At 37.9% G+C, this 20,031-nt stretch overlaps 1 protein-coding gene across 1 annotated transcript in view; it reads left to right on the forward strand.

Annotated features, from left to right (window-relative positions):
* LOC124613311 (protein scarlet-like) overlaps positions 1-20,031 on the forward strand; it is a 117,655-nt gene that overhangs the window by 35,450 nt on the left and 62,174 nt on the right. Inside the window, exons 6-8 of the mRNA XM_047142007.1 lie at positions 112-264; positions 6,052-6,290; positions 18,140-18,317. Of these exons, the coding sequence (XP_046997963.1) occupies positions 112-264; positions 6,052-6,290; positions 18,140-18,317 (570 nt within the window). The remainder of the gene's footprint in view (positions 1-111; positions 265-6,051; positions 6,291-18,139; positions 18,318-20,031) is intronic.

The following is a 20,031-nucleotide window of genomic DNA, read 5'->3' on the forward strand; positions in this document are numbered from 1 at the left end:
TAAAAGTACTTAATCTACCATTACAATAATATTTTTAAGTTTATTTATGAACCACAAGCAAAGCAACATGAGAAAAATATTTAAGAAACATTGTTAAATTCTTTTGATAAGGCACGTATGCGAATGGACAGCAAAATTAGTGCAAGTTCTCGAAAGACTTGGATAAACAGTCTTGTCAGTGAGTTAGGCCTTTCCACTTGTGCTGATACTGTACTCAGCAAGATATCTGGAGGAGAGCTCAAAAGACTGATGCTGGCTATTGAGGTAAGTTTTCAAGTGTTATGTGCTGTCCTGATTGGAACATTACAAATTGTGTGGATGGATCGTACTGTCTATTGATATAAATTATCAAATTTTGTAGATACTGAAATAATTCTGGTACTCAAAAGTAATGAATAACTGATCTGCATGTAATGTACTGATAGATGTAAGATTAAAACATTAAAAAAAGGTGCAGCTTAATAATTACACTTTTGATTGTTCATGAAATCACTTTTTCATGTGGCGAGTGGAATTAAGTCTTTTACTAAAACCAATACTTACAGTGATGTTATAGGAGGGAATAATGGTATATCAATGGAACTGGTTAAAGTAGGGGGAAAATGATACAAAAGGCACTTGCAAGATAACTTAAAGAATTTCTATGTGCAATGTTATGAAAAGGAGGTATTTCTGCTCACCAGATAAGGGAGACGTTGAGTTACAGGCAGGCATAAAGACTGCTATGCATTCAAAAATTTCAGCCAAAAGGCCTTCTTCTAAAGTAGAAAACATGCACACATTTACAAAAACACAATTGACACACACATAACCACTGTCTCTGGACACTGAAGCCATACAGCAATCTTTTCAGTGTGCTGTCTGCAACTCAACATCTCTTCTAAACAGTGAGCAGCCATCTGTCCTTTTCATAACACTGTCATGATTCCATCCTGGATTTTAAATTGTTAGAATTTCTATAGAGTAACACCATTATGAAGTGGAAAACTATTATGATTATTGTTGTTCAAGAAAGAGTACAAATAAGACATAAATACCTACAGACTTACCAGACTAATCTCCATAATTTATTAGATATGGACAAAAATAATTGCCGGCTATGTAGAAGAAAAGTATTGGATGTTAGTCAAAGAAAGAAATATGCTGAGTTTAGATGAAGATAGGTACAATGCATAAACTGCAAGCTTTGAAGGTTCATAGAAACAGTCAAACTATTTTTCTTTTAACAAGTAATTACAAAACCTAATACTAACTGCTAGGGACAAGAAATAACTGTTAAAATACATTTCCATCTGTAAACTTTCTTGCTGATCACATAGACAACAAATTGAAATAAAATCAGTACATTGATAAGCTTATATAAAAAAATTGGTATACTTTGTATATAACAGTATATCTCATTGGGCTGATCAGAATCATCCAATATTCTCTTCATATACAAAATCAACCACACCTTGAAAAACTCAACTACTGCCTATGACAGGGCATTGCAGACCTGCCGACATACTCCAATGAGGTATATTCTGTGTAATATCCTGTTTTCACATCGAAAATAGTAACCTATCATCCACTCATGCATAAAATTTCTCTACACACCAGGTACTGTTTTATACTTAAAAGCATAATCAATAAAGAGTATCCAATTCATACCTCATGCAACTTTGGCCACAAAATGAAGTTTACTTCATGTTTCTTTTTGGTGTTGGGTCTCTTGCTCCAACCCCACTGTTGTTTCTACTGTTTTAGTTTTTGGGAGGAAGTAATTAACTTATGTTTCATTCCTATAGCAATTAATTTTCACATTAGCTTCTGATCATTTCATAAACATACTGCTCATCTTCCATAAGCATTTGCCTGTATAATTTACTGTACTTTCCTTCAATAGGCCTTAGTGGTAAGCAATTTTACACACTTTTAATCACTGATCATTCAATATGACGTTGTGCATTTTCTTGGTATTTTCACTTGTGGTTGCAGTTTTGTCAAGCCCTTAATGAAGATTTGAACCAATTTTGAGCGTATTTCTCTTGGCTGTAAATAAACCAGAACAAAGTATTTTATGACAACATATTAGTTTTTGATAGGGAGGATGCAGCAAGTTACCTTGGATGTAGACTCACTGACATACATAGAAGTAACATCAGGTGTGTCCCAGGGAAAAGTGTTGGGACCCTTGCTGTTCTTGTTGTGTATTAATGACCTTGTGGGCAATATTAATAGTATCAGACTTTTTGCCAATGATGGCTATCTATAATGAAGTACTGTCTGAAAGGAGCTGCATAAATATTCCAATCAGATATTGAAGAGATTTCAAAGTGATGCAAATATTGGCGACTTCCTTTAACTTTCAGAAATTTTAAATTGTACATTGTCTGCAATGGAAAAAAAAATGTAGTATTCTGTGACTATAATACCAATGAGTCATGGTTGAAATTACCCAATTCATGCAGATACCTGTGTGTAACACTTTGTAAGGAGATGATCTGGAATGATAACATAGGCTCAGTCATGGGTAAACCAAGTGGCAGACTTCAGTTTATTGGTAGCACACTCAGGAAATGCAATCAGTCTAGAAACGAGATTGCTTCGAAATCGTTTGTGCAACCTGCTCTAGAACATTGCTTAATTGTGTAGGGCCCATACCAAGCAGGACATGTATGGAGAAGGATAGCAAGAATGACCACAGGTGTGTTTGACCCATGGGAGAGTGTACAAAGATGCTGCAGAAACTGAATGGGCAGACTCTTGAAGATAGATGTGAACTATCCTGAGAGAGACTACTTGCTTTCAAGAACCCACTCTAAATTATGACTCTAGGAATGTACTACAACCCCCTGCATATTGCACACACAGGGATTGTGAGGACAAGACTGGATTAATTACAGCACACAGAGGCATTTAATCAATCACTATTCTGATGCTTCATACATGAACTGAATGGGAAAACGCTTAATAACTGGTAAAATGGGATATACCCTCTGCCATGCACTTCACAATGGTTTGCAGAATGTAGATGTGTATGTTTATTTTATTTATTTATTTATTTTGTTTATTTCTTACTCCATTGATCCAACTGTGATCAACTCGCAAGGATATAGAGTGTGTAAATGCAAATATTCCAGAGTGCCTCTGCCATGCACTTCACAATGGTTTGCAGAATATAGAGTAGTATGTAAATGCAAATATTCCAGTGTGGGCTTAACAAACAGATGGAAAGACTGACCAGAGAGAGAGATCAACTTGTGAGAACAATCAAGATACGCCTTGAGTGAAATCTGATCCAAATAAAAGTCAATGTTTAAGTCTCAGAGAAAATTATATTTACAGTTTGAGCTCTCTAAAGTGACCCTATGAGTCCAGTGCTGTTTAACATCTATAAAGCAGATGAGACAAACATAATAAAGAGATTCTGTATGCAGAGGATATGGTGATAGGATCAGCAGTAAGAGAGGAGGCACAGAAGACGCTACAAGAAATAGACACTTGGTCAAATGAAAATGATCTAAAAGTAAACAAGGGAAGGACAGTTCAAATGACATTCAGGAAAGGTGGGAAAACATTACCAAAAGCTAATATAGTCCTATACAATGAACCAATACAAATAAGAGTGTGACATAAGTACGTATGAATTATGTTATGAATAACAGGAACATCTTTCAGCATGCATATTCAGGAAAGAGCATCAGCAGTCATAAAGCATCAAACAATATTCAGATCATAACCAGTCTGTCTTCTATTGATAAAAAGAAGGAGACAGACCTAGAGTTCCACAACATGCCAGCCATGCTGGATGGCATCTGGACCAGAGAATGTAGGAAACAGAGGCAATTAATAAGTTTCGCAATGCATGCGTTTCATCATAATATGTCTGTCAACAATAAATTCAACAGACTGACCTATGAGTGTAAATCTGGCTATGTGAGTAAGAGCATAAAATATTCCACATCATAATGTGTATGAAGAGAATGAAAACCATAATTGGTTACAGCAGAGACTAAAAGAAACTTGTTAAAACTTGTACATTAATGCTCAATCTGGCACACATTTCTCACTAACAAATTGTTCCAGTTTATCCATAAAAACAAAACACACAAACTGGGACTGCTAAAAAATGCTCTGTAAGCAAACCAAATTGACACTAGTTAGGCAAAACTTAACAATGTGGAGAAAAAGTATTCACTGATCTCAGTGCTGAGTCATTTTCTCTTTGTCCTTATATACAGGGTATTACAAAAAGGTACGGCCAAACTTTCAGGAAACATTCCTCACACACAAAGAAAGAAAATATGTTATGTGGACATGTGTCCAGAAACACTTACTTTCCATGTTAGAGCTCATTTTATTACTTCTCCTCAAATCACATTAATCATGGAATGGAAACACACAGCAACAGAATGTACCAGCATGACTTCAAACACTTTGTTACAGGAAATGTTCAAAATGTCCTCCATTAGCGAGGATAGATGCATCCACCCTCTGTTGCATGTAATCCCTGATGCACTGATGCAGCTCTGGAGAATGGTGTATTGTATCACAGCCATCCACAATACGAGCACGAAGAGTCTCTACATTTGGTACCGGGGTTGTGTAGACAAGAGCTTTCAAATGACCCCATAAATGAAAGCCAAGAGGGTTGAGGTCAGGAGAGCGTGGAGGCCATGGAATTGGTCCGCCTCTACCAATCCATCGGTCACCAAATCTGTTGCTGAGAAGCATACGAACAATTTGACTGAAATGTGCAGGAGTTCCATCATGCATGAACCACATGTTGTGTCGTACTTGTAAAGGCACATGTTCTAGCAGCACAGGTAGAGTATCCCATATGAAATCATGATAACATGCTCCATTGAGCATAGGTGGAAGAACATGGGGCCCAATCAAGACATCACCAACAATGCCTGCCCAAACGTTCACAGAAAATCAGTGTTGATGATGTGATTGCACAATTGTGTGTGGATTCTCGTCAGCCTACACATATTGATTGTGAAAATTTACAATTTGATCACGTTGGAATGAAGCCTCATCCGTAAAGAGAACATTTGCACTGAAATGAGAATTGACACACTGTTGGATGAACCATTTGCAGAAGTGTACCCATGGAGGCCAATCAGCTGCTGATAGTGCCTGCGCGCGCTGTACATGGTACGGAAACAACTGGTTCTCCCGTAGCACTCTCCATACAGTGAAGTGGTCAACGTTACCTTGTACAGCAGCAACTACTCTGATGCTGACATTAGGGTTATTGTCAACTGCATGAAGAATTGCCTCGTCCATTGCAGGTGTCCTTGTCATTCTAGGTCTTCCCCAGTCGCAAGTCATAGGCTGGAATGTTCCGTGCTCCCTAAGACGCCAATCAATTGCTTCGAACGTCTTCCTGTTGGGACACCTTCGTTCTGGAAATCTGTCTCAATACAAACATACTGTGCCACGGCTATTGCCCCGTGATAATCCATACATCAAATGGGCATCTGCCAACTCCGCATTTGTAAACATTGCACTGACTGCAAAACCACGTTTGTGATGAACACTAACCTGTTGATGCTACGTACTGATGTGCTTGATGTTAGTACCGCAGAGCAATGAGTCGCATGTCAACACAAGCACCAAAGTCAACATTGCCTTCCTTCAATTGGGCCAACTGGTAGTGAATCAAGGAAGTACAGTACATACTGACGAAACTAAAATGAGCTCTAACATGGAAATTAAGCATTTCCAGACACATGTCCACATAACATCCTTTCTTTATTTGTGTGTGAGGAATGTTTCCTGAAAGTTTGGCTGTACCTTTTTGTAACACCCTGTATATCTCAGTATATACTATTTTTTTTGTTATCAATATGCAGGATGAAAGAAAAGCAAATATTTATTTGTGGTTATATTGTTGCCCGTATTGGTGCTTCTTCTGTAACCTATTCATTTCTACAGTTTTATCCTTTTTGAGGTGTTACAAATTTGATAACTGTTTAAATTGTTTTGCAATTTAAAATGATAATGGTCATTCACTAACAATGTGAAATTAGTTTTTTAAACTTAAATTGGCATTGTTTCAAGTTGTTAACAGATCCACCTATACTTCTTTGTGATGAACCTACCACTGGACTTGACAGCTACAATGCTCAAATAATGATACAGAAGCTTAAATCTCTTGCAGCAAGAGGCAAGATAGTGATCTGTTCTGTCCATCAGCCTTCTTCAGAAGTATTCAGATTCTTTGATCACTTGATACTCCTGGCAGAAGGGAGAGTTGCATTTCAAGGAACTCTTTCTGAAGCAGCTGAATTTTTTAAAAGGTTGGTTTTATCAAGTTTTCTGCAGTGTAGTTGGAATAATATGTTTACTGGAGAAAAAGAAAAATCCATCACATTCAAGAAAAATCCACAAAGGAAAATCCAAGATGGAATGTAACAATATTACGAAAAAGATAGTTTCTCCTCATCCTACAGCGGAGATGTTGAGTCGCAGGTAGGCACAACAAAAAGACTGTCAGAAGTGAGCTTTTCGCCATTGAGGCCTTTATTGGAAACAGACAACACACACACACACACACACACACACACACACACACACACACACAGTCACGCAAACATCTCACGCACACACACGTGACTGCAGTCTGGTTGCTGCGACCTCAGCAACCATAGATTGCAGTCATATGTGTGTATTTGTGTGAGTGTGTTTGTGTGTGTATGTTGTCTATTTAAGACAAAAGGCTTGTTGGCTGAAAGCTCACTTTCTGAAAGTCTTTTTGTTATGCCTATCTGCAACTCAGCATCTCCCCTGTATGATGAGTAGTGACTGCCATTTTCAAGAAAAATCAGGCATTAAGAAAAGAAAAAAGTAAATTTATTATATATGGTACACAAAAATGACTGACGCTAACATATGTGCTCTGAAGTACAGTTGAAGTAAAATGTTTATGGGAGAATAATATAATATATTCTAGAAAAATTAGGAAAAAAAGAGAATTTATTATACATGGTACACAAAAATGGATGTTGCTAACATAGTGAATAAGGAGATTGGTTGAACAGAAATACATGATGTAAACTACTCTAAAATTACTCTAGTGCACTGAAAAGAATTAGTTCATCAGGGAAGTGAGCAAAATGTATCATAGTCTACAAAGCAAGAAATAAACAAGAAAAATACACTATTGTGGAGCTGACAGGTTTGAAAAACAACACAGTTGTATCAACATAAGAGTATATTCATTAAACATGCTGGACATATTGTTGGGTCAAACTGAGCACTCTTCATTAATGTCCGGCACCAAACACGTTTTTAACATGTTAAAAAGTATTTGTCCTTCCATTCCATCAAAATTTCTTCTTGATTGTTACCTGCTGCCTTTCACTATGTTATGTCCATTTTTTAAAATCTAGACCTCTGTTTTTAGTGTGTCCTAACCATATCCCTCTGCTACCAGCTACTTCTTAGTTTCCACATTTTCAGATCTCATCTATTTCTAGAAATTTTTTGTTACTTTCCCTCTCATTGTGTTCAACTATTTCTTTCTTTACCTGTGGCTGAGGATGAATTTCGCTACAAATTCATGAATGGCTTTATGCCTAGGACTATTTCCTCTCTTTTGTCTGACAAAGGAAGCTCTCTCTGGTTCTGAAAAATTATACTTGTGTGGCTGTTTGTCCTTTTGTTTACTGTCACCATTAAATAGAATTTTCTTTTTGGATGATTTTACTGCCCAGTCCAGACAATTACAGAGGGTGGATATGCTCCAATGTAAGCCTACCAGGGAAATAGTAGGCAGTTTGTGAAAGAATGCCAGTGTGCACTTGGTATGTTTGCTGGGAGTCTCACATGAGATATGAATCAGGCTCCACCAATGGCTGTGGAGCAGGCTCCGCTGGAGGCTGTCGAGCACCGTGGGTACAATTGGCAGCAAATTGTGTCTGATTTTGGCATGAATGATGCTTTCCACTTGGGTTCTGAGGCCGTCTTCGATTCCTTTTGGTGGATGTCTGAACTGTTTTAGGCAGCCACCATCACACACAGAACACAGGCTAAGTTCACTACTTGTAACATGATACTCAGGGCTAATTGAAGGTGTCTGACTTACAGCAGAGTGGAAGGTCTAAACCAAAGAATCAGATGATTCTGCTATGGTATTGTTTGCAAATTTCTTGACCTCCACTATTGGGTGGAGAGTTTTAGGGTCCCTCTTAATAGAACTGTATGTAGGAAGCAATTAATAGGGTTACAGAGTACATATGATGTGAACACGGGGGTTCTCAGGTTCATCCACTTGGGATCAGTGATGAATTGGCTGCTGAAACTGAAGACAGATCAGTGACATCATTCAAAGTGAAATTCATACTCACAGATCAGAAATACAAAGGTTTAATATGATGATAGTAAACAGCTGGAGCATCCTTGGGAAGGTCTAGAATTAATATCATTTATTAAAATAGTAATAATGCCCAGATAATGTTAGAAACAGAAAGTTGGTTGAGACTGGAAGTGAACAGCAATGAAATCATAATTCACATTGGAATGTTTATGGTAAGGATAGGTTAGGCATCAATGGTGGCAGTGTATTTACTGCAGTAGTGAATTTGGTAATATCTGGTGAGGCTATTATTGATTCTAAATGTGAATTAAGCATTAAAAATGGGTCAAAAATGATAACCAGATGCTTTCATACATCATCTGTATCAGATGATGTAGTGCTAGACCACTTCACAGAGTACTTGCTGAATTTTGTGAGTAGGTTTCCTAATTATTCTACTGGCATTGGGGGGGGGGGGGGGGATTACTTCAAGTTTCCAAGTATAGAGTGGGAAAGATATGCGATCAAAACTTGTGCCAGGGACAGGGATTCATGTGACATTGTTCTGAATTTTTTTCCACAAATTACTTCAAGCAGATAACCAGTTCATGAAGGTAATGTCTTAGACCTTCTAGTGATAAACAGACCTGAAATTTTCAAATCAGCTAACACAGAGGAGGCATCAGTGATCATAAGTCACTGATAGAATCAGTGACTGCAGGTGTTACAAGGACTGTTAAGAAAGGTAGGAATATGGTTTTGCTTTACAAGAGTGACAGGATACAAATTGCTGAGTATCTTAGTAGTCAGAATAAAATATTTGGTGCTGAGGATGAAGATATAGAACACAACTGGAGAGAACTAGAAATTATTGTTCACTATGTCTCAGACAAGGACATTCTGTGCAAGGTGTTAAAGGGAAGGGAAAGGCACACCAGGGTTTTATAGCCATTAGAAAACTTCTCCATAACCAAAGAGAGCTTCATCACAAATTTAAGAGAGATCAGAATGTAAATGTCAAACAAAAGCTGGAAGAAGTGACAATGAGATAAGTGATCAATAATTTGAAAAGTGCAAATTTGCCAACAAAGAGGTTTTGGTCTCATGTAAAATCAGCAATTGGTTTGAAATCTTCTATTCAGCACACAGTGTCCATACCAGCGCCGAAACAGAATACAGAATTCAATCTTCCAAAATTGTTTCACCATGAAAAATCATAATACAAACCCTCCCTTTAATCATCAAATGAATGCTGAAATGGCAGATATTGAGATAACTGAACACAGAATACAAAAGCAACTACAGCTGGTTTCATTTGATTTTATCAGGGAAGCAAAAACAACATTGGTCAAGCCTGCTGCTGCCTGCACCGAAACAGAGCTTATTATGCAGTATCATTCCTTGTGTCTCTAGTAAAGCCACCCAATGCCCTTGAACAGTGCAAGGAAATCTTTTACCAGTGCTTTGATAGACAGAATTTCTTCAAGTCTGTTGATCCAAATATTCTGTGTCTTTTAATCTCCAATGCCTTGCATTTAAAGATCAAATGTGATGCAGTTTCCTTGCCCACACCACATATCCTACATTTGGGGTCTTCTATTATCCCTAATATATGTAGGTGTTTTTTGAAATTCCCATGGCCTGTCAATAGTCCAACCATGAGTTTCATTTCTCTCCTGTTCAAGCCCGGGATTGAGAGACTTTTCTTAGAACATGGCTTCGACATCAATACATTGCCAAGTTTTTGCCTTTGGACCTTAGTCCAATATTCTATGTGTGGTCTCCTTGTCCAGTTTCATAGTTTTATTTTTATCATCACTTTGGTGGTTGTCAGGATAGGATTCAGTCCAATAAATGGTGTCATTGCCCCTATCCTGGCCAACCTATTGGCTTACTCATTACCAATAATTCCTGAGTGACCAGGGACCCACAATAGGTTTACCCTATTGCATTCCCCTAGCTCCACAAGGACTTTGTGGAATTCTGCCATGATCTTTGATCTTGTTGCAGAGGCTGCCAGTGCTTTCAGAGCTGCTTGGCTGTCTGAATAAATGAAAATGCAATGACCTCTGTAGCACCTCCACAAATTCTCACACACCTTGATAACAGATATTTCTGCTTGAACCACTGTGGCCATCTTCCCTAGAGAGATTGCATTCTCTAGCCTTGGCTACACTCTGTACACCCCAGCCCCAACACCTTGGTCTGTTTTTGAACCATCAGTGACCCAGACTATGTCCCCAGTATGATGTCGAAATTTGTTCTCCCAGAGCTCTCTACTTCCAATTACTACATTGAAAGGCTTATTGAAGCAGCTGGGACTTAATACATAGTTGGCTGGGATTTCCCCAACCGTATCTATGTCTACCTCACCCAGTATTTTAGTGTGAGATCCTGGATACCCTAGTGAGTTCCAGTTTTTGTCAGTCCTTAACCTCTGTGCTCCAGCTGCTGCCTCCATCTTTACCCACTGGTGTAATGGGGGCACGCCCAGCATGTTTCCCATCCCAGCAGTGGGTGTGTTGCTAATTCCACCTGTAATGGCTAAGCAGGCCAATCTCTGCACCTTAGCAAGCTACTTAGTAGCTGCCTGCTGCTCTACCTCTTTTCACCACACTGTAGCTCCATAAGTGATTACAGGTCTTACTACTATGGTGTGTATCCAGTACATCCTCTTGGAGCTTAAGCCCCAGTTTTTACCACAAGCTCTCCTGGTACTCATTAGAGTACCTTTTGCCTTGGAACCAGTGATCCTTACATGAGGGGTCCACAATAGTTTCTCATCCAAGGTTCCCCCTAGATATTTCACTATCCCCTTCACTGGTAGAGTTTCATTGAGAAGCTCAAGATTCCAGTATGTGTGTTGGATCTGATTCCTCGTAAATGGTACTACAACAGCCTTCTTAGGATTGATCCTTAGATCCTGTTTCCTGCACCAATTTTGCACAATGTTCAATGCTCCTTGTGCCCTAGCTATGACTGTACTTGAAAATTTGCGAAGTATTACTACGACAAGTTTGTTTCCATATCTCTGGAAAAAGTACTGTCTAGAGTTTAATTCTACAATGAGTGCATTCACTACAAGGTTCTGCACTAGAGGAGGCAGGGCTCCTCCTTGTGGACAGCCTCTGGTGGTGTGGATTAGCATTTTTCCTAGTATCATGGTGGCTTCTACCTTTCTACCACTAAGCATGGCTCTAATCCTCCTGCAAATGGTGGTCTCCAAGCCATGCACCTTTGCTGCCTTAATCATGGATTTGAAGGTCATGTTGCTAAAAGCCCCTTCAAAGTCCATGAAGATGCAGAGGGCTATTTCCTGAAAGTGTAGTGCTTTCTCCACCTTCCCACCAAGTTGGTGGAGTGCTGTTTCACACTATTTTCCTGGTTGGTATGCATGTTGGTTTATGCACAGAGGGACCCTAGTTAACCTCCTTTCCCTAACATGCACACTGAGCAGTTTTCCTCAATTCTCCCTGGATTTGGAATGAAGACAAACTTCACTGCCCCCCAGACATTAGGAAGGATTCCTGCTGCTAGGATAACCCTCAATAATCTGCATAGGAATCATATTAAATTCACTCCTGCTTGTTGCAGGAGCACTGGAAAAATTCCAGTTGGACCATTTGACTTGAATGGTTAGAATGTTCCCATCACCCCACAGGGATCTCATCCTGGTCTATGTTGTCTGTCAGAGTACATTGAGGAAAATGAGTCTTGAGGAGTAGTCCCAGCATTTCATGTGCTGCCCCTGTATACTTCCCATCCTCTTTCCTTAAAGTTCCTCCTGGATTAGTAGGTATCATAGTGAGGATTTTGTGAAGTCTGGCCTGAACAGCCATACCCTCTACCTCCTCACAGAATACCTTCCAGGACGCCTGCTTTGCTTGCTTGGTTGCAAGATTGTATTTGACAAGAGCCTCCCAATATTCTGCCCATTGACCTTTCCTTCTCGCAAGGTTAAACAGTCTACATACCTGTTTCCTCTGGGTTTCCAGGCTGTTGTTCCACCAAGATACATTCCTCTTTGTGCACTTCTTGGTGCTGTTGGTTAGTAGTGAAAAGGCTTCTGGACTAGACAATATTCCTAAAGAATTCTTCAAAGATTATCTGAAATAACTTACTTCCCTTCTAGTACCAGTTTATCATGAGTCTCCGGAGCAGTTAAGGGTATCTAGCAAGTGGAAAAAAGCATAGGTCATTCCTATTTTCAAGAAGAATTGCAGGAAAGACACTCGTAATTGTAGGCCTTTATCACTGACATCAAAAACGGGGCCAGATTTTTAACTGGATTTAAAAGTTCAAAGTTCTTTGCTGATAAAACTGAACACATCACACTTAACAGAACAGAACTGACAGATGTAAAGGTAATTTCAGGAATATCCCAAGGAAGTGTGGTAGGACTATTTCTGTTTACAATGTACATAAATGATCTGGTAGAGAATGGCCATAAGGCTGTTTGCAGATAATGAATTTATCTATAAGAAGTTTGCAATGCCAGAAGACTGTATTGATTTGTAGGTGGACCTGAACCTGCAATGCATTGATGAATGGTGCAGGGATTGGCAGTTGACCCCGAACATAAGTAAATGTAACACATAGTGCATATGTAGGAGGAGAAATCCACTACTGTACAACTGTACTAGTGACAACAAATTGCTGAACACAGTATCTACTGTAAAGTATCTATCAGTAACCTTCCGAAGTGACCTTAAATGAATTGACCACATAAAACAAACAGCAGGAAAAGCAGATGCTAGTCTGAGATTCATAGGGAGAATCTTAAGAAAATGTAACTCATCCATGAGAGAAGTGGCTTACAAAACATCTGTCTGACTGATTGTTGATACTGCTCATCTGTCTGATACCCATGCCAAATAGGGTTAATAGAAGAGATGCAGAAGATCCAGCAAAGTGCAGCACATTTTATCAAAGGGTCATTTAGTCAGAATGAGAGCATTACAGAGATTCTTAACAAAGTCCAGTGGCAGATGTTGCTAAGAGGCACTGTGCATAATGAAAAGGTTGACTATCAAAATTCCAAAAGAGAATGTTCCATGAAAAGTTGAACAACATATTACTCATCCTTCATACAGCTCACAAAATGATCACAGCATGAAAATTTGTGTCATTAGTGCTAATACAGAGGTTTACTGACAACCATTCTTTCCACACACCACTCACAAATGGAACAGGGCAGGGATGATCAGTTATTGGTTCTGGAAGTACCCTTCATGAGATACCATCAGATGGGTTGCAAAGTATTGATGTAGATGTTCAGAAACTTTCCTTTGAAATGGAAAGGCTGCAATGTTTGAAGGGATATTTGAGTAACTACACAAATACTCAAACACTGTGGATCTGCCACTAAATGCTGGATTGCTTCTTTTTATAGCTGCATGTTGGAATGGGAACAGACTATAGTCATTCTTCAGGAAAACTGAAATTACTGTATTGCTCAAAGCAGGGAAGAGACCCAGACCTTCCACAAAGCTACAAACCAATGGCACTGATCTCCATCACATTCACATTGTTTGAACTACAGTATTGATTTTGTACAGAACAAGACTGGCAACTGATGCACTAACTCTAGTGCAAAAAGTTAGATTCCACCCAATTTATAACTAAATTGATCATGTCCTATCCTTAATTCCTTATTTAGAAACTGATTTAAGAAGAAAGAAAAAATATGTTTTCTTTATAGACTACCCTGTAGCACATGACAACATTTGTAATGAGGGAGTTGTAGTGAAGTGCCCTTCTATACATAAAGATCATCTCACTCATCTACACCTACACACATACTCTGCATAGCAGTGTTAAGTGTACAGCAGGGAGTCCTTAGCACAACCACATGCTGAGGTTTCTTCATGTTCCAGTTGTATATATAGTGCAAAGAGAAGGACTTCTTAAAAGCCATATGTTTGCTGAACTTAGTCTAATCTTGTCTTCACAGTCCCTGTGGGATTGATAGGTAAAAATCTGAAGAATATTCTTGCACTTATCACTTAAAGTTGGTTCTTGAAACACTGTAAGCAGATTCTCTTGGGGTAGTTTGCATCTGTACTAAGCATCTGTCATATCAGTTTTTTTAGGCATCTCTGTGATGCTCTTCCATTGACCAAACAAACCTATCACCAGTCATGCTGCATTCTTTGTGTACATTGAATATCCATCTGTTAGTCCTATTTGGAATGCTTCCCACACACTTGAGCAATATTTTAAGATGTAATGCAGTCTTCTGGAAAAAATGAAGTAAGTCTATAGACTGAATGTTTTCCAGTATCTTGCCAGTGAACCAAAGTTTGCTAACTGCCTTACCTACAATTGCAATTATGTGATCATTCCATCTCATAACCTGTGAATTGTCACATCCAGGTATTTGTGTGGCTTGACTAATTTCGATTGTGACTCACTGATACTGCAGTCAAAGGCTACTAATTTTCTGTGTTTTGTGAAGCATACAATTTTACATTCCTGAAAATTTAAAACAAAATTGTCAGGCTTTTCATCACATTTTAATCTTATTAAGATCTGACAGGATATCTGTACAGAATTTTTGGGATATTATTTCATCATAGTTAATTGTATCATCTACAAAAAGTCTTGAGTTTACTATTATTGTTTGCACGTCATTAACGTACAACATAAACAACAAAGGTCCCAATACACTTTCCTAGAGCACACCTAAATGCTGGATTGCTTCTTTTTATAGCTGCATGTTGGAATGGGAACAGACTCTTTATCATTTGCTAACCAAGATAACATGTTGTGTCTTTCCCACCAAGAAATCTCCTATCCAGTCACAAACATTAGTGGGGCACTGAGTTACACACTTTTTGCAAGTCAAAAAATACTGTATCCACCTGATTTCCTTGATCCATGGCTTCCAGGCTGCCATGTGAAAAAAGTGCAAGTTGGATTTGGTGTGACTGATGTTTCAGGATTCCAGGCTCATTGATATAGAGTGGAGCATTCTGTTTCAAATAGTTCATTATATTTTAGCTCCGAATATGTTCTAAGGTTCTACAAAAGATGAGATTTGGCAGTAGTTTTGTGGATCACTTACGCTATCTTTGTTATTCTTGGTTTTGATTTGTACTTTCTTCCAATCACTGGGCACAGTTTTTTGTTCAAGAGATCTGGGGTTTATTATTGTTAAAATTGGAGATAACTCAGCTGCAAATTCCATATACACTTGTGTCCAAAATTAAAGCTACAGTAGAAATTTTGCAAGGTTGCTTTTATTCTGCCCCAAAACACTATAAACAGGTTAACAACTTAAAGAATACAGAACATAAACAATTGCAATATGCACAATAGTACGACAAAATGTTCTTCATTTTTTCCAACTTAACTGGTTTGAACACACTTTCCCACAACTGGTTAATCAGTTTGATATGTGGTGTGACCACCTCTGGGGCAGTACAGGTCTGACAACAATAGAGCATACTGTGAATGATGTCATCAGTCTTATGTTGAGGCAATAAGGTCCATTCTTCTTGCAGAGCTACTCACAAGTCTTGGAGAGTGGTTGGTGGATGCTGACATGACACAGATATGGGAGTCAAATCAGGAGAGCAATCACACCATGCCAGTAACACAATATCTTTCATTTCCAAGAAAATATCAACCACCCATGCTGTATGAGGTCAAGCATTATTCTTCTTCAGTATGAAGTCTGAGCCCACAGCACCTTACAACAACTGTACATCACAATACCTGATAGCAATTAAACCCTGCCAATTCACCCATACAACTTCATGAAGAGATGTTGGAGTGGTTAGCATAATTCGTGCCCAGACCATTAAGGATCCTCCTCGATATCGGTATCTTTGCACAGAGTTTGGGTCCCAAAATCATTTCCATGTTCCCTCCAGATGCAAATCCATTGAGAATCAATCACAACACCAAATTGGGACTCATCTGTGAAAAGAACATTGACCTTCTGTTCAACCACCCAGATGGCATGTTGACAACTCCACTCTAAACATTCCTTCTGTGAAGATGTGTCAAAGGTACACATACAGCAGATCTCTGACAATAAAGGCTCTTCTGTCAAAGTCTTGCGTGCACCATTTTGCCTTGATACAACATGTCAAATGGGTGGTGTGAGGTAAAATGCCAGTTGCTGTGTAGTACTAAGGTGGTATCATTGTGCCCTTACAGCCAAATAACACCCCTCTTTTTCTGATGTCACATGTGATCAACCATGCCCTGGTGTCTAGGACACAGTTTTTATCTCTATAAACTATAGGTGTATCTGAGAAATAACAGAATGATTCACATTAAGACATTGGGCCATATCAGTTTGAGACTGTCCTGCTTCCATTCTTCCTATAGCCCTCCATTGCAGAGTGTCTGGTAGGTGTCTCCTCTGTGCCATACTGCACCATCTGTGTCTGTGCACACCGGGATTATGACTGGGACTACCCAGCAAACACTACCTCATTTGATAGGTGCCCCAACATCATGGTTGGCATGGTTGTCTGTTGACTGGAACACTATCTTGTGCAGTAGAGAACATGATCATACAGACATCTGCTCACAGTTTGTGTGATTATATCATGAATAGGATGGGAAAATAGTGGTTTGTTGCTTTAATTTTGGACACCAGTGTAGAATTTTGAAGGAATTCCATTGGGTCCTGCAGCATTGTTTACTTTTAGCAATTTCAGCTGTTTCTCACCATCACTGACACTAATATCTATAGCCGGCCGCTGTGGTCAGCGGTTCTAGGTGCTCAGTCCGGAACCGCGCGACTGCTACGGTCGCAGGTTCGAATCCTGCCTCGGGCATGGATGTGTGTGATGTCCTTAGGTTAGTTAGGTTTAAGTAGTTCTTAAGTTCTAGGGGACTGATGACCGCAGATGTTAAGTCCCATAGTGCTCAGAGCCATTTGAACCATTTGAACTAATATCTATGTCACTCATCTATGCAGTGGTGAGAGGAGTAAACTGTGGCAGTAAAGAAAATGATGATTAATTGTGAAATTCAAGAGAGAACACTAGTGCTTGAGAAAAATTTCCATCAAAGGATTTTGTGCTTTAAATGTAAGTAAATATAATAGTTACACAAATGCTAAATGTGAGCAAAAATATCAATTTACAAAAGGTGATTACCAGTTGTGCCAAAAACTTACAAAGGAGGATTGTACAAATGAGGTCATCACAGTGCAAGTACATAAGATCATATGCCTGAAACATGAACATGAATACTATGAAAGGAATATAAGAAGATAGTGAAATGAGGCTCACAAAATGTGTACAACAAACAAAGCGTGTAAAGGGAAAAAATGGCCATGCATCTCTCAAAAATACTGCTTTCAATCTCTTTGTCAAAACTGTATAGAAGTATGAAGAATTAAGTATAAATAGTTCAGCAATAATAATCCTCAACATACGACTTATTGCTCATTTCCAAATATGCCAGGAGATGTTCTTTACCCCTTCCAGCCTAAAGTGCTGTTCTTCTTCCAACAGATTTTGATTTTCTCTAACACTTGCAGAAATTTTCTGTCTACTCAACATCTTCACAGGAGGTGCAGATGTTTATCACAATTCAAGGATGTAGATATTTATGATAAAATAATATAAAAATTGATATCACAGTATAACTATTTATTAAACCAGTGGTGAATGTACTGAAACATAACTCAACAATTTCTGTATATATTTCAAAAAAATGTTTCTGTAAATAGCACAAGGGAAACTTACTTTCTGAATGAATCTAGGATATCTTTTTGTAATTTTTGCCGTATTTGTCTGTGTATGTTGTACCATCTAATGTGTAATGAATGGGTCATTATCATCAGTACACATGCTTCACTAATGAAATTCATGTATTTCTTTACAGATTAGGGTACATATGCCCAGACTCTTTCAATCCAGCAGATTTCTACATAAAACAGCTCTCTGTAATTACTGATTATGAGGAAGAATGCTTGAAAAACATCAGAAAAATTTGTACTGCATTTTCACAATCAGATTATTCAAAGGCCTTGGAAAAGAAACCTGACACTGCTCCAGCAGAGGTAAGAAATCAGTGTTAATTTAAAAATTATCACTACATGAAAAGAATCTAATGTATGTTTAACTAGCCTCCATACTCTCAAAAAATCAATTTAGCAGGTATAATCCATTGAACATTACATTCCAAACAGAGAAGTAAGGGATTAATTTAGAGTGTAATTGTCTCCATACATAATGTATTGTAGTTAAATTAAGAAAAAACAGGGACAACTAAGCAAATTATTTCAAGCAGGTAACCCAAAGCACTTTGTATATTAATATGCAGTATCTAGTCATAAAGTCAACAAACTTCCATGCTCATTGGATCACTTTAATTTCAGTGGAAGTATGACTGTATAGAATGGTTGTGTGTCTGCTGAAGTTAAGAAAAGTGTGATTCTATCCATAAAGGTAAAATTAGAAGCTCCAGATACAAGGCTACCAAGAAAAGATATTCCAACTGCTTTGTATTATTTGTAAAATTGCTGAAGAAGCTGATACTCTTGCTGCTTAAACATAAAGACTATTAATATTTGATGATATCAATATGGATAATATATTTAAGAGTAAAATGTCAACTATCTGCTAAATGCATTAAGATTTCTTAACTTTTATTACTCAAACAAAAATTCTACATGGCAGTTAGTGTACCTGGATAGTGTAATACATATTTTTGTTTTAACAAAACAGAAATTTCTATAGTCAAACTGTGCATATAGCAAATTTGGAAAAACTAGGAGACTGGTTAATGATTTAAGCCTAAACTAACTGATAAACATAATGAACCCAATTAAATAGGGAAAATATGATGACTTATAATGCAGGTATCATAAATGAACAAAAAACTTTTGGGCTTGTTAACTGGATGCATATTGTCCTAAATATTACAAGGAAACATAAAATTAAAGCCACTATACTAACATACAAAATCTACAAGAAACGATGTATCTCATATCAGAATAAAATAATAATAATGATGGTAATCCCTTAAGAGTCAAAACATACCAATGATGACAAGGAAATGTATATGAAAGGGAAAAAGATTTAAATTTCTGAAGTTAAAGTAGCAAAATGCAAAGGAAATGGCATGTACATACTGAACTCTGTGAATATTTGCAAAGTTAAATTGCATGAAAATGAAATCCATCAAATACCAATTGTACCTAACATTCTAAATGCACATTTCCTAGTCACAGTCAACTGATACCAACATAGAAGAGAGAAGTAAGGCAGAGACACTACTGTGAGGACTAAAAAACAAACTAACAGACACCTTTCACTACATTTGTGTGTGGAGAAGGTAAGTCAAATAGTCGTTTGCTAAGCTCAGAAATTCTATATTACAGGATTACCATGGTTCCTCTAATTATCTCATTAAATACATAAGAAAATAAATTATACTTCCTCTGAGTAAGCTAATTTGTAAAATATTAAATGAAGACAATTATCTACAATGTTTCAAAATATCTGTAGTTCTGCTAGTTTATAAGACGGAAGATGCAGCATCTCTGGATAACTATTAGCCTATTTCACTTAAGCCTATAATATAAAAAATTTAGAATACAGGAAGTATAAGCAGCTAAGAAAGTATTTTGAATTTACAAATATACTTACCACCTCAGAGATCCAGCCTATCAACAGTCAAACCAGTTGAAAAGTGGTGGCAAATGCATTTATTTTTAAAATAAATATATAATCTTTGCAGCACTTTTGGATATAAGAAAAGCAATTGTTGTG

Source organism: Schistocerca americana, chromosome 4, assembly GCF_021461395.2.
Source record: "Schistocerca americana isolate TAMUIC-IGC-003095 chromosome 4, iqSchAmer2.1, whole genome shotgun sequence".
NCBI lineage: Eukaryota > Metazoa > Arthropoda > Insecta > Orthoptera > Acrididae > Schistocerca > Schistocerca americana.